A 14,205-nucleotide genomic window follows, 5' to 3' on the forward strand; every position below is an offset into this window, starting at 1 on the left:
CTTCCAAGGTCAAGGCTTTGGTCTCAATCAGTTTCCTGAAAAGCCCAGCATGCCCGATGCCCTCAATTAAAAAAGTCTCGCAGCATCTCCGCTCTGCATGCATCTGGGAACTTACATAGGCTCGCCAGTCGCCGGAGGTCTGCCACAAAGTCTGGAACGCTTTGCCCTTCTCGCCACCAGTGCATGTAAAACCGGTGTCTGGCCATGTGCATGCTGCTCGCCGGTTTAAGGTGTTCCCCGATCAACTTACTGAGCTCTTCAAAAGTCTTGTCCACCGGCTTCTCTGGCGCTAGAAGGTCCTTCATCAGGGAGTATGCCCTGGATCCACAAACCGTCAGGAGATGAGCCCTGCGTTTGTCAGCCGAATCTTGTCCCAGCCATTCCTTAGTGACGAAACTTTGCTGTAGTCTCTCAATAAAATTGTCCCAATCATCCTCAACACAGTACCTCTCATCTGTGCTGCTCGTGGCCATGCTCGCGTGGTTTAAATCCTAGTTTCTCGTCGCCAATGATATGTCCTTACTATACAGTACAAATGCACACGAGGCCCATACTGAAGAGAAGGTCACTCTGTGACCAGTAACCTTTATTTGCCAGCACTGAAGTGGAGAAGATGGGTGGAGTTTCCCCTTTTATACCTGAAAGTCCAGGTTAGGAGTGTCTCCCACAAGTTCACCACCTAGTGGTCAGTGTTCTTATGGTGTACAACTTAGGTCAGTTTATACATGTATTACAATGACAGTAGAATACATGACAGTGTTGAGCTTCTTGAGTGTTGTTGGAGCTGTGCTCGTCCAGGCAAATGGGGAGTATTCCAACACACTCCCAACTTATACGCTGTCGATGGTGGAAAGGCTTTGGGTAGTCAAGAGGTGAGACACCGCCGCAGAATACCCAGCCTCTGACCTGCTGTTATAACCACAATATTTATGTGGCTGGTCCAGTTAAGTTTCTGGTTAATGATAACCTCCAGGAAGTTGATGGGGGAATTCGATGATGGTAATGCCACTGAATGTCAGGCAGAGGTAGTTACACTCTATATAGTATACATGTGGTAATTGGCCGGTTTGGATTGGTCCTGTTTTTTTGTGGACAGGACATACCTGGGCAGTTTTCCACATTATTGGGTAGATGCCAGTGTTGTGCTGGAACAGCTTGGCTAGAGGCACGGCTAGTTCTGGAGCACAGGTCTTTAGAACTATAAATGGGATGTTATCGGGGCCCATAGCTTTTGCTGTGGTGCAGTGTGCTCAGCCGTTTCTTGATATCACATGGAGTGAATTGGCTGAACACTAGCATCTATGATGGTGGGGATCTCAGGAGGAGGCTAAGATGAATCATCCACTCATCACTGGTTGTGAACGCTTTAGCTTTGACTTTTGCATCATTGAGAATGGGTATATCCGCCATCATTGGCACCTTGATTCCCCTCGAGTCTAAGGGGGTAAAATTGCCCCTTTTTATAACCCCATTAGCGCCTCCGGGGGGGACAATGGTGTTTTCACTGGGATGAACGGGGTGCTACCGGCTCCCGGGAGATTGCCCCGGAGGATCGGGGGCACTGTCTCGGCAGCGCCGCACCCCGTGGTTCGTGCCCTGGGCCTGCGCAACTGGCGGTGACCCTTTACCACCCCGCGGGGGAAATTGCTCAGTGAACCATGAGGCTGGTGCGGGCGGATGTCAAAGCAAAGCTGGCAGACCTACACAGCTGGGGAGGCCTTTAGCGCCCCAAGCCACCATCTTTATTTGTTGGCTGGCTCTTGGATCAGCCGTCTTGGGTGCCGTGCTGCTGACCTAGTCTCACGCGTCCCTGGTAGCCCTGTGGTGGCCACCAAAGGGCCATATGAAGTGCGCAGCGGCCCTCCCCTTTAGTGAAGAGAATGGAAAGTTGCCTATCCTTACTTCTCTCCACAGGTAATTGCCAATTGCCATCTTTAAAACCCCTAATGGCAATTATGTATAAAATTCATGAGGTAATTTTATTGTCAACTGGAATGATATTTAATAGTTAGTCACTGAGCTGATGTGAACAAAAGAAATATGAAATGAATTCATCTTGAAGACATGCACAAGCATGCACAAAATCTGTTGGCATTCTGTTTGGGAATTAAACTAATGGTAACCACCTCAATTCAGCACAACAGACCCCAGGTGCAGAAATGTAGATGTTATCCAGTGTGGTCATTTGTTCAATTCACTTCTTAAAATCTGAATCTTGTGCATTGAAATCAATGTAGTTCTTTATCCATATCTAAAATATAATGATAAAGCTTTTGAGAGCATTACCCTAAAATCTATCTTTATATACACATTTTTTTATTCAAAAATATGTTCCGGCAATGTAATACTGATGAAATATAACATTGCTGTAAAACATTATGTACATGACCCAGTATACAGAAAGCAGTAAGTGCAACTTTTCTCTGCATTTATGATGTTATGTGCAGAATGTTCAAAACAGCCCATTAACTTATTGTTGAGATAATGAGATTAGTTGTATTTTTGACTGAGGCAGCTTTCCATCTATTACGGTTTGGGGACGGATTTGGCTGAACTTCAGTTACATAAATTGATGGGGAAAAATCTTAGCAATAAATAATTTGGATCCCAAAAGTATGGAAACATGACAAATATTTCCATATTTCTGTTGTGTACAGGGTTATAAAAAAGTAGGATTGATTCAGAGAAGTATAATAAAAATTATTTGAATTTTTTGATCACTGAGCTTGTAAGTGGGGGCTAAGGAATATAAAGATTGAAATTGGTATGCGTTTTGCACATTTTCCAGGTCCAAAACAGGCCACAAAGTCAAATTCTGCAGCGAGCCGGAAGTGCACCCAATGCTATATTGATTCGGGTATCCTTGGCAGCTATCTGAAACAAATGCAGTCACTATTTAAATATGTTAGGGTCCTGTGGCTGTATCAGGGCCCTTTTGTAAAATTGGTGTCCACGCATGGCTGAATCTTCACTTCCTTAACCCACACAGCAAATCATGGCGGAAACAGTTGGTAGGCAGGTTTCACAAATGGTATTTAATTATTTTATGCTGCCAGGGTGTTTTGGGGCCAGGTTTTTGGCAGTTTTATAAGTATTTGGGGGAGATATTGTGCTCCTTTGCGCCTCCCATTAGCATCTCCGGGGGGTTAAGGGGGCAAATTAGATCAGCGACTCCCGCTAAATTCGGCGGGAGTTTTGCGGCGGCAGTGGTATGCCATTGTACCCCGATCTCCTTCGCCCGGAGATTGTGATGTCGTCGCCGTGTGCATCGTCCTGGTAGCACCCAGGACCCGAACTTGCATTCCGTCCCCTGCAGCATTGCTGGAGGCATCCATCAGGAGGCTGGGCACTTTAGGGGTGATGTTTAAAGGTGAGGTGGCCGAGGTAAGTAAAAACAAAAATTTTAAATCTCTGTTTAGAATTTTTTACCTGGTTTCCTGCCCGCGATCAATCAGCCCAGCACTTTGCTTCAGTGCATCGGGCCGGATCGCGGCAGCAGTCGGGGTCTTTTGCAGAGCTGTAGTGATGGCTCTTCCCTTGAAGGGAGGGAAGGAACCTCCAAATGTGACAGTGCTACATGGATCATTGTGCAGTGCTGCACAGCTACTATCCTGCCTGCTACCTCCTGTGCTCCAGGAAGGAAGTTAGCGCTCCACTTCCTTCCTGGAGCTCAAATGCCGATTTTTAAAAATAGTTTGAAAACATTAGCCCTGAGTGAATTCGTGGACTGCAGGAACTGTTTCACAGGATTTTTTTGTTCTCAATTGCTAAACATGGGGATGCTGCTGATATTACACTTTAGGCACGAAAATCAAAAGGAGGAGGAGGAGCTGTAAGGGAGGAAGCAAAGACCTGCACAGGCTGCAAGAAGAGAGTGAAGGAGGCAAGGGCCCAGAAGGCATTTCAGCATGCGAGGCTTCAGAATATCGTACCTGAGCAGTGGAGCGGAGTATCAACAAAGGCAGACATTGATGCGGAGATTCAATATCGCCTCCAGTGCGCCAGTGCAGCCTTCGGCCATCTGAGGAAAAGGGTGTTTGAAGACCAGGCCCTCAAATCTACCACCAAGCTCATGGTCTACAGGGCTGTAATAATACCCACCCTCCTGTATGGATCTGAGGCATGGACGATGTTTCGAAGGCATCTCAAGTCGCTGGAGATATATCACCAACGATGTCTCCACAAGATCCTGCAAATCCCCTGGGAGGACAGGCGCACCAACATCAGTGTCCTCGACCAGGCTAACATCCCCAGTATTGAAGCACTGACCACACTCAATCAGCTTCGCTGGGCAGGCCACATAGTTCGCATGCCAGATACGAGACTCCCTAAGGAAATGCTTTATGCAGACCTCCTTCATGGTAAACGAGCCAAGGAGGACAGCAGAAACGTTATAAGGACACCCTCAAAGCCTCCCTGGTAAAGTGCGACACCACCACTGACACTTGGGAGATCCTGGCCGAAGACCGCCCGAGGTGGAGAAAGTACATCCAGGAAGGAGTTGAGCTCTTTGAGTCTAAACGCAAAGAGCATGAAGAGGCCAAGCGCAGGCAGCAGAAGGAACGTGCGGCAAACCAGCCCCACCGACCCCGTCTCTTGATGAATGTCTGTCCCATCTGTAACAGGGTCTGTGGCTCTCGTATTGGACTGTTCAGCCATTAAAGAACTCACTTTGGGAGTGGAAGCAAGTCTTCCTCGATTCTGAGGGACTGCCTATGATGATGATGATGAAGAATTGTAGATAGGCGTCAGCATGTCAAATCAAGACTGTACTCTCTTGGAGTGGTGAAGTAAAATGTTTTGTTTTGCTATGGTTGTTGATCTTCATAATCTTAGTGATGCAGAAGGACTAATCATGAAATTGTACAGTTGAGGGCAATGATATGGTGGGTATGAGGACTGGGCCAGATGAAAGGGGCTCTGGGGCTCTGGAGAGAGGAGACTCTCTCCTCAGTAATTTGCTGCCTTACAGCTCTGACAGCTTGTAGCACCGTGCTCTTCCTCTGCATCCTTCGGTTCCTTGAGCTCTTCTTCAGCTTCCCATCCCACTCCCTCCTCAGGAAGCTACAAGGCAAATTCCCTTTGTATTTCAAGATTTTGAAGCACGCAGCAAACAATTATGAATCTTGACACTCGCTCTCGGTTGTACTGAAAGGCTACTCACTACCTGTCCAAGTGGTAAAACCGTTGTTCCAGGATGACAGTGGTTTGCTCAATCAGAAGTTTTGTTGCATGGCACTCATAATAATTAGTGCTCCGCATCTATGCCCGGGTTCCTGAGAGGAGTCATGAGTTCGTTGGAGAGGGAATAACCCTTGACCCTCAGCAGCCAGCCTGCCATCCACTGGACTGGGTAGAACATAAGGGGAATTGAAGACTGGCGCAGTATGAAAGTATCGTGACTACTGCCAGGAAACCGAGCACAGTACTACATGACTCGCTGCCTGTGATCACAAACAGGTAGAACATTGAGTGAAAGGCAGCCATCTCTGTTGAGAAACAGTGCTGGTTTGTGATCAGGAGCATGAGGGGCTATATGTGTGTAGCCTATAATGTCAAGCACCTGTGGGAATCCAGAAAAACCCAGTGCTCTTTCTTCCTGCTTGTCAGCCTCCAAGGGGAAGCTAATGAACTGCTGTCACCTCACAAATGGTGCACTAGTGACGTGCTGGATAGCTGTGTGCACAGCAAATTGACTGATGCTGCTAATGTCACCAGAAGAAGTTTAGAAAGAGTCAGAGGCCTAAAGTTTTGAGCCACTATTAGCTTCATTGCCATGCACAGTACAGTGCATGCCCTGATGTTGGGCTCAAATTCTTGCTCTAACAGCATATGCCTTTCCCGTGGAGCCAATGCCACTCTGAGAGTTTAGCCTCAGCACTCACTGCTCTGTATGAAAACAGTGGAGGCTTGCTGAGAGCCTCTTGAAACCCCCATCTGTGCTCTCCAAGCCAGAGGAGATTCTAGCCCCCAGATCAATGATGGCAGATGTTTGAGCCCCCATCGAAGTTTTAGAATTGTCACCAGAAGCTCCATCATTGTGGTGTCCTCAGCAGTGGTCATAGAGTTGACCTCTTGCTTCACGTTTGAATGCATAGTCAAAGTGCCATGCGTAAAGGCAGCACATAGGTTGGAGTCAGTCTCTGAGCTGATGTCTGCAAGTGTAAGGTCAAGTTACGCTGCTTCTCCTGCAGTGCTGCTCTTTGGTGCTCCCTGAGGGAATTGTGGATCTTCTGGATCTGAACTGGGAAAATGCTTAACACTTATTGGCATGGATAAACAGAGCTAGATGCGTGGCTTCTGAAACTATATACATGTATATAGTATGTGAGGGTGAGATTTAATTGAGAAGGGAATGAGGGCAAGGTGGTTTAACATCCTGCAGGAATTACCCTCCAGCTTCGCCAGACACCACACGCCTGACCTGCCCTCTGACATAAAAGATCCCATGACACTAGTCAAAGAAGAGCTGGGGAGTCATTCTGGTGTCCTGTACAACATTTATCCCTCAACCAGTACTATCAAAAATAGATTATCTGATTATTTATCTCATTGGCATTTGTCGGATCCTGCTGTGTTTGCCTACAATGCAACAATGATTCATCCATCATAGGCAGTCCCTCAAATCAAGGATGACTTGCTTCCACGTCAAAAAGTTCACAGGTGTCTCAATAATGGACCTAAAATTCTAGGTCCAAACTAAATCTTGACGGGTGGAAGATGCCTATGCTTGGATTTTTTTAAAAAACGTGTGGTGACCGTTGCACACCAGCCACCACACGGGCTTGACAGAGCTAGGTCTTGGTCCAGTAGCAAGGATTAACCAAGACGACTGGAGACCAGCTCTGCTGCACGGACCTAGTGCACACATATATTGCAGTGTGGGCTGGCCCGTGCTGCCCCTGGGCCCTCGCCTCTTCTGGGCCCCGAACTCATGCCTCTCCTGGGTCCCTGTGATATCTTCACAGAACACAGCACACACAGCTCCTAACATGCAGACTGCTCTCTCGGAACTCTCTGGAAAACTGCCTGTTGTTTAATGATTAACTATGCAGCTGCAGTACACAATACGTCCACATCCACAGTGTGGAGCTTACAAGCATTACAAGCTTACAGACATTACACTTCTCCCTCCTTAATGAAAAAGCCATCACACAAACATCATAAATAACTTTCATTTTTATACATATTTACAAATTTAACTTTACCACTTGTTTCCTGTTTCGAAGAGGATACCTTCGCTCTCGAACAGAACCTTCCAAACATGGTGTTGATTTCACACTCATTTGAGGCTCATCCTGAGGAACATTTTCCTCCACGGAATTTCCTTGATTTTCATTTGAACTCACTCTAACTTCAGGCTCTTTGTTTTCCTGACTCGGACTCAGACTTTCATTCTGATTCTCTCCTGGATTTGGCCATCCATTTGCAATATACTCATACACCTTTGACATCACTGGGTCACGTTTAGTTGCTCAACCAATCTCTTCAGCTGTGACTGGCAGTTCATCAATGTATGAAAAATAAAACACTTCTTCCCTATCGGGTGTAAGTTGTGATGGGGAAGGCAATCTAGACATTGCATCAGCATTACTGTGATCAGCTGATCGTCTGTATTCAATATCATATGTATATGCTGACAAAATCAAAGCCCATCTCTGCATTCAGGCTGCAGCTAATGTTAGAACTGGGGACTTTGGATGGAGGATTGCTGTTAGGGGCTTATGGTCTGTAACGATGGTAAATTTACTACCATACAAGTATTTGTGAAACTTCTTGACCCCAAAAATTAATGCCAAAGCTTCCCTTTCAACTTGAGCATAATTACTCTCACTGGCACTGAGAGTGCGTGAAGCAAAAGCAATTGGTCTCGTCTCCCCACTACTTAATACATGAGAGGATTACTGCCCCAACTCCATATGGAGAGGCATCACATGCTAGCTTAATTTCCTTAGATATGTCATAATGAACTAACATGGTGCTCTCTACCAATTTGTTTTTACATTCCTTGAATGCTGTTTCGCATTCTTTTGACCACTTCCACTGGACCTGTTTTTTCAAAAATTCATTCAGTGGATGTAATACTGTAGCCAAATTTGGTAGGAACTTCCCATAATAGTTCAAAAGACCCAAGAATGAACGAAGTTCAGTGACATTCCTGGGAGTGGGTTAATTTCTAATTGCATCCAATTTTTCCATGGTTGGATGTAAACCATCTTTGTCTACTCTGTACCCTAAATACTACACTGAGTTTTTAAATAACTCACACTTACGAGCAGACACTCGTACTCTGTGCTTCTCCAGCCATTTGATGACTTCATTCAAAATGTTATTATGAATTTGCCTATTTGATGCTGAAATTAGTATGTCATCCAAATAACATACTACCCTTCAATACCTTGCAAAATCTGGTTCTTTACCCCTTGGAATATGGCAGGGGCGGAAGACACTCCAAACGGTAGCCAATAAACTGATATAGGCCTAGATGAGTATTTATAGTCAAACATGACTTGGACTTCTCATCTAGTTCAAGCTGTAAGTAGGCATTCGTAAGATCCAGTTTTGAGAAGATCTGACCACCTGTCAGTGTTGTGAACAAATCTTCTATATTCGGCAATGTACTGGGGACTTTACCCTCTAGAACCTGGTTTACGGTTACTTTATAATCACCACACAATCTTACCTTACCATCGGACTTAGGTACAACAACAATGGGTATAGCCCAATTACACCGATCTATCTTACAAATAATGTTATCAGTCTCTAGTCTTTTGAGTTCTTGCTCAACTTTCTCCTTGAGTGCATATGCTACAGAACGTGGCTTGTAGTAAACCGATCTAGCATCCTTCTGTACCCTGACACTCGCCTTGAAGCCTTGGATCGGACTGCCCGTTTTGCAGAACACCTTCGGATACTGCTTGATAACCTCATCCGTTGATGAAAATCTCGCTTCCACAGAGAAAATCTTACTCCAATCCAGCTTCAGTGAGCTCAACCAATTTCTTCCTATTAAGTCTCCTTTCACTACTATTAGAGGCAAGTTCTGAAATTGATCTTTATATTTCACCGTTACGGTGATATGGCCTACTACAGGAATTTTCTCTCCCGAGTAGCCTCGCAGCTCTATCTTGGATTTCTCCAGTTGGAAATCACGCAATTTGTCGCAGTACAGTGACTCTGGTACTACACTCACGGAGGCACCTTTGTCAATTTCCATTGGTATCTTGAATCCCTCAACATCTATGTGGATTTTGATGCTTTCCAAATCGTTATCCGTTAACCTCGTGCTCCTGATGACGCGTAATTCTAACATCTCCTCGTCCTGTTGTTGTTCTTCCATGCTATGAAGTCTCTTTGGATTTCGACTCATAGCTTTAAAAACTGGTTTACCCTTCAGTCGGCATGCCTTCGCAAGATGCCCAGTCTTTCTGCAGAAGAAACACTCTGCCTTCACGTATGGACAACTTTGAGCAATGTGTTGTCCCAGGCACCTATAGCACGACTTCGACGCTCTGGTAAAATTTCCAGTTTCTGAGACTTTCGGCCATGGCCGTCTTTTGCCTTGAACCTGCAGGTGATTTACCTCGGTTGACTGACGACCGTACTTATTATTTAATTCTCGGGAATATTGTTCGGCCATGCTCATTGACCTCGCTGTCTGACAAGCAAGCTCAAAAGTCAAGTCATCCGCTGTCAATAACTTCCTTCTGATCGCATCATTTTTCACCCCACAAACAAAACGATCCCGTAATGCTCGGTTTTGAAAGTTTCCAAAATTACAGTGCATCGATAGCTTTTTTAATGCTATGATGTAATCACTGATACTTTCATCAATTTTTTGATTCCGAATCCCGAAACGATAGCTTTCAGCAATTTCTAATGGTTTGGGGTTATAGTGCTGCTCCAGCTTCGTTAAAATCTCTTTAAGGTTTGTGTCCTTTGGCTCGTCAGGCACAAGCAGATTTACAAGGGTTTCGTATAATGCCGGACCTGCCTCTGATAAGAAAATCGCATTCTTACGTTCCAACACAGCCTGGTTCTGGACTGCATTGTCTGGAACTTCGATTATGTTATTCGCAATGAAATACATTTCTAGCCGATCCACATACGCTTTAAAACGTTCCCAGTCGTGTCTATATTCACCCAAATGTCCCATTTTAATTTCTAGCTGTTCACACCGTGTGCTGTTTTTTTACCTCGGATTTTTGTAGCTTTCTTTTTTCAAAGACAGAAACTTCCAAAGTCTTCTGTCGGCTGGCTGAATCCTTCACCAACAAAATTTAAGCTTTAAACATCTGAAAAATCTCATCCTCGGTCGCCAAATGTGATATCTTCACAGAACACAGCACACACAGCTCCTAACATGCAGGCTGCTCTCTCGGAACTCTCCGGAAAACTGCCTGTTGTTTAATGATCAACGATGCAGCTGCAGTACACAATACGTCCACATCCACAGTGTGGCGCTACAAGCATTACAAGCTTACAGACATTACAGTCCCGATCACATCCCTCTACAATCTCTCGCCGCTCCTTCACCCGACCTCGCCGCTCCTGCAGTACCCGCCCACACTCCAATCACCGACCTGGACCTTGATGACGTCCCTTTTCACTGCCGTTTCTCTCCTGCTCCAGCACGTGCTGCTCCCTGGAGTGGTATGCCGCCACGTTGCTTTTTCCGCTCCCTGGCCTGCTCCAATGGTGCTCGCAGGCTGAGGACCGCGCAGACTGCTGGCCTAGACCACCACACTGCTCCTTCCGCTCCCTGGCCTGCTTCGATGGTGCTTGCAGGCCGGGGGCCGCGCTGACTGCTGGGCTAGGCTGCCACGCTGCTCCTTCCACTCCCCGGCCTGCTCCGGTGATGCTCGCAGGCCGGGGGCCGCGCAGACTGCTGGGCTAGGCTGCCACGCTGCTCCTTCCACTCCCCGGCCTGCTCCGGTGATGCTCGCAGGCCGGGGGCTGCGCAGACGTTCAATGACTACACTTCAAATGTACATCATTGGCTGTGAAGCATTTAGGGACATTCTGAGGTTGCGAAAGCCACTATATAAATGCAAGTTATTTCTTTACTACAGAATCTAATTCTAAATGTGAAATCTGACTTTGTTAAAGGGCTGATTTTAGGTCCAATGTCTTGGATGACGAGGATGCCTTAGATCAGGTATTACATAAACAAACAATCAAGCCAATTGCAGAAAGTAGAGGTATATTTCACATTATATAAAATAATGATTGGTATCTATTTAAATAAAACCTGTCTTTGAAACATTTACATTTTAATAGCTTCACTAAAAGAATAACACTACATTTGGAGTTTAGAATAAAGACTGACTGAATAATAGTGCGCAGGGCTCATCAGAAATAATGTTTAAGCTGGTTTGTTTTAGAGTAATTTCCTGAAATGCAGCACATTTATTTTTTGCAGCTCCATCATCCAAATGTAGTGAAATATTACAAGACTTTTGTAGAAAGTAAGTATAATTTTGCATTTCAAAAAGAAAAGACTGGCAGAAGAATGTAGTTATTTGCTTATTTAAAGCAACTGCATATTCTTGTAGTGTAGGATCATAATGTATTTGAACCCCAGAAATTCAAGTACAGTGGATTTGCATCTAAATTATAAATAAGAAATTGTCTTGTCTGTCTTATAGCTTACATTTCTAAATGTTTAATTTTTCACTGAAGGTTTTTGATTGTCCTGGTAAAACTGCTAAAATATAACTTTGTGACATGCTCATTTTTGTCATGTGATGAAGCAGCACTGTTACTATTTTAATCATCATGTTTGTATCATCCTTCTAATGATGCAAGCATCACAAGGTAGGCTTTCATTGAAGTATATTTGCATCAAAATAGATTTGATAACACTGAGCAACAAGTATAATTACGGCTAATATCGTACTGGAAGAGAGAGAGAAGAGTCAGTCCCTACAATACATGAATGTCTACTGGGTAAGGTGCTGAACTGCTGGAGTGTCCGAGGATAAATACTGTGACCATGTGACGAGCAGCCTCATTCCACATCCTTCGATATGGTACAGGTTGAACCTCCCTTATCCAGAACTCCCTTATCCGGAACCGCCCCTCATCCCGAACCATTCCCGACCGCTCCAACTCCCGCAATCACTGACCTGACCCCACGATCTACCCCCCCAAATTATCTCTCTGCTGCACTCCCAGCCCCAAGCCAGCCAGCCCGATATCCCCTTGCTCAGTACCTGTACCGTCCAATTTAACGTGACCAGCTCCCCCCCCCCCCGTCCAGAAAAATACCTTATCCAGAACAGACCAGGTATCAAGGGTTCCGGATATGGGAGGTTCAACCTGTACTTATTTTATTTGCTTTGGAAGGATGAAAGGTTGAGCAAAAGTGTTAGGATTCAAACTTGGGACCTCCTAACTTCAAGTTTGATCTTAAACCCACTGATACTTAGTATGTTTTATATGTTGCCACACTATAGCATATTTCAGGTTCACACTATCTTAACAAACATTGAGGCTTATTATCATAGTGTGTTGACTGTCTTATATATTTCCACCTGGCTATTAAATATATGTCTGATGATTTACTCTAGGAATAACATTTTTCAGATTTATCTTGGCTGATAATATTTTCTTTCATTTATCTTTGTTTTGCCAATTTTCCTACCAGAATCCTAAATGTTTTGTAAAATTTCAGATATATTTCTGGCATATTGACAGAAGGTAAAAATAAGGATAGTTCAGTACTTCTGACAAATGATTCTGTTATATATTGCTGTCCTTTGTAGATGACCGATTGTATATAGTTATGGAACTGATCGAAGGAGCACCCCTTGGTGAGCACTTTAATTCCCTCAAGGAAAAGCAGCAAGAGTTTACAGAAGAAAGAATATGGAATATATTTATACAAGTAAGAACCTTTAATGTTCTTTGCACACTGTAATTGTTGTGTATGGAGAAAGAGTCAGACTGAACACTGTGAGCTCAAAGTAAAGTGTGACCTTAGTCATTTATTGCAGGTTTCTAGAATGCCTCTCCGACCTGTGAAGCCTCATTAAATACCTGAGCTGCCAAAGGATTTTGGAATCTCTTAGGACTCCAGAGGATGAGCCTTCTGGTGGCTGTTCAGAGTAAATACAAGTCCACATATATAACAGCACTCCGCCACCGCCCCCCCCCCCAAAGTCAATAGTGTAACTATTTACGATGTGAGTTGATCTGGGGCCCTTCTTGCCCTGGTTGATCGTCTCAGTGTAAAAACTGGTGTTGTTGAATCATTTGTTGGGCCCTTGTTGGGCTGTCTGGTGTGTTGGGCCTTGCAGGGCTGCTGTGGATGATGGGTTCTGCTTCGTGGTCAACCGTGGTGCCGGTTACCACTGGTGTGTATGTTGGGGGATCAAAAAAGGTAGGGTCCAAGGTGGGTTGCTCAGAATAGTCCGTGAATCTGAGTTTGATTTGGTCCAAGTGTTTCCGGTGAATGAGTCTATTTGAAAGTTTGACCCGAAACACCCTGCTCCCCTCTTAGGCCATGACAGTGCCGGGAAGCCACTTGGGACTTTGTCCATAATTTAATACAAATACAGGATCATTGATTTCAATCTCGCGTGACACATTTGGGCTATCATGGTATGCACTTTGTTGAAGCCGCCTGCTCTCTACCTGTTCATGTAGATCAGGGTGAACTAACGCGAGCCTTGTCTTAAGTGCTCTTTTCATGAGCAGTTCAGCAGGAGGGATCCCAGTGGGGTCTCGTGCGGTAGCTAAGCAGGACTCTGGATAGGCGAGTCTGCAGTGAGCCTTCAGTTACCCTCTTCAAGCCTTGCTTGATGGTTTGCACTGCTCCCTCTGCCTGACCATTGGACGCTGGTTTAAACGGGGCAGATGTGACATATTTGATCCCTTTACGGGTCATGAATTCTTTGAACTCAGCACTGGTAAAACATGGCCCGTTGTCGCTCACCAGGACATCGGGTAAGCCGTGAGTGGCAAACATGGCCCGCAGGCTTTCAGTGGTGGCAGCGGACGTGCTAGCCGACATTATCTCACGTTCAATCCACTTGGAGTACGCGTCTACAACCACAAGGAACATTTTACTCAAGAACGGGCCTGCATAGTCGACGTGTACCCTAGACCATGGTTTGGAGGGCCAAGACCATAAACTTAGCGGCGCCTCCCTGGGTACATTGCTTAACTGCGAACATGTATGACATCTGTGAACGCATCGAT

General features: G+C 45.2%; 1 protein-coding gene across 7 annotated transcripts in view; it reads left to right on the top strand.

Moving 5' to 3' along the window:
* Window positions 1–14,205, top strand: part of nek10 (NIMA-related kinase 10) — a 436,136-nt gene that overhangs the window by 183,224 nt on the left and 238,707 nt on the right. For all 7 annotated transcript variants that reach the window (XM_070880873.1, XM_070880874.1, XM_070880876.1 and 4 more), the window contains 2 exons: window positions 11,423–11,468; window positions 12,768–12,889. In XM_070880873.1, coding sequence (XP_070736974.1) covers window positions 11,423–11,468; window positions 12,768–12,889 — 168 coding nt within the window. The remainder of the gene's footprint in view (window positions 1–11,422; window positions 11,469–12,767; window positions 12,890–14,205) is intronic.

The sequence above is a fragment of the Pristiophorus japonicus genome, chromosome 5 (genome assembly GCF_044704955.1).
Source record: "Pristiophorus japonicus isolate sPriJap1 chromosome 5, sPriJap1.hap1, whole genome shotgun sequence".
NCBI lineage: Eukaryota > Metazoa > Chordata > Chondrichthyes > Pristiophoridae > Pristiophorus > Pristiophorus japonicus.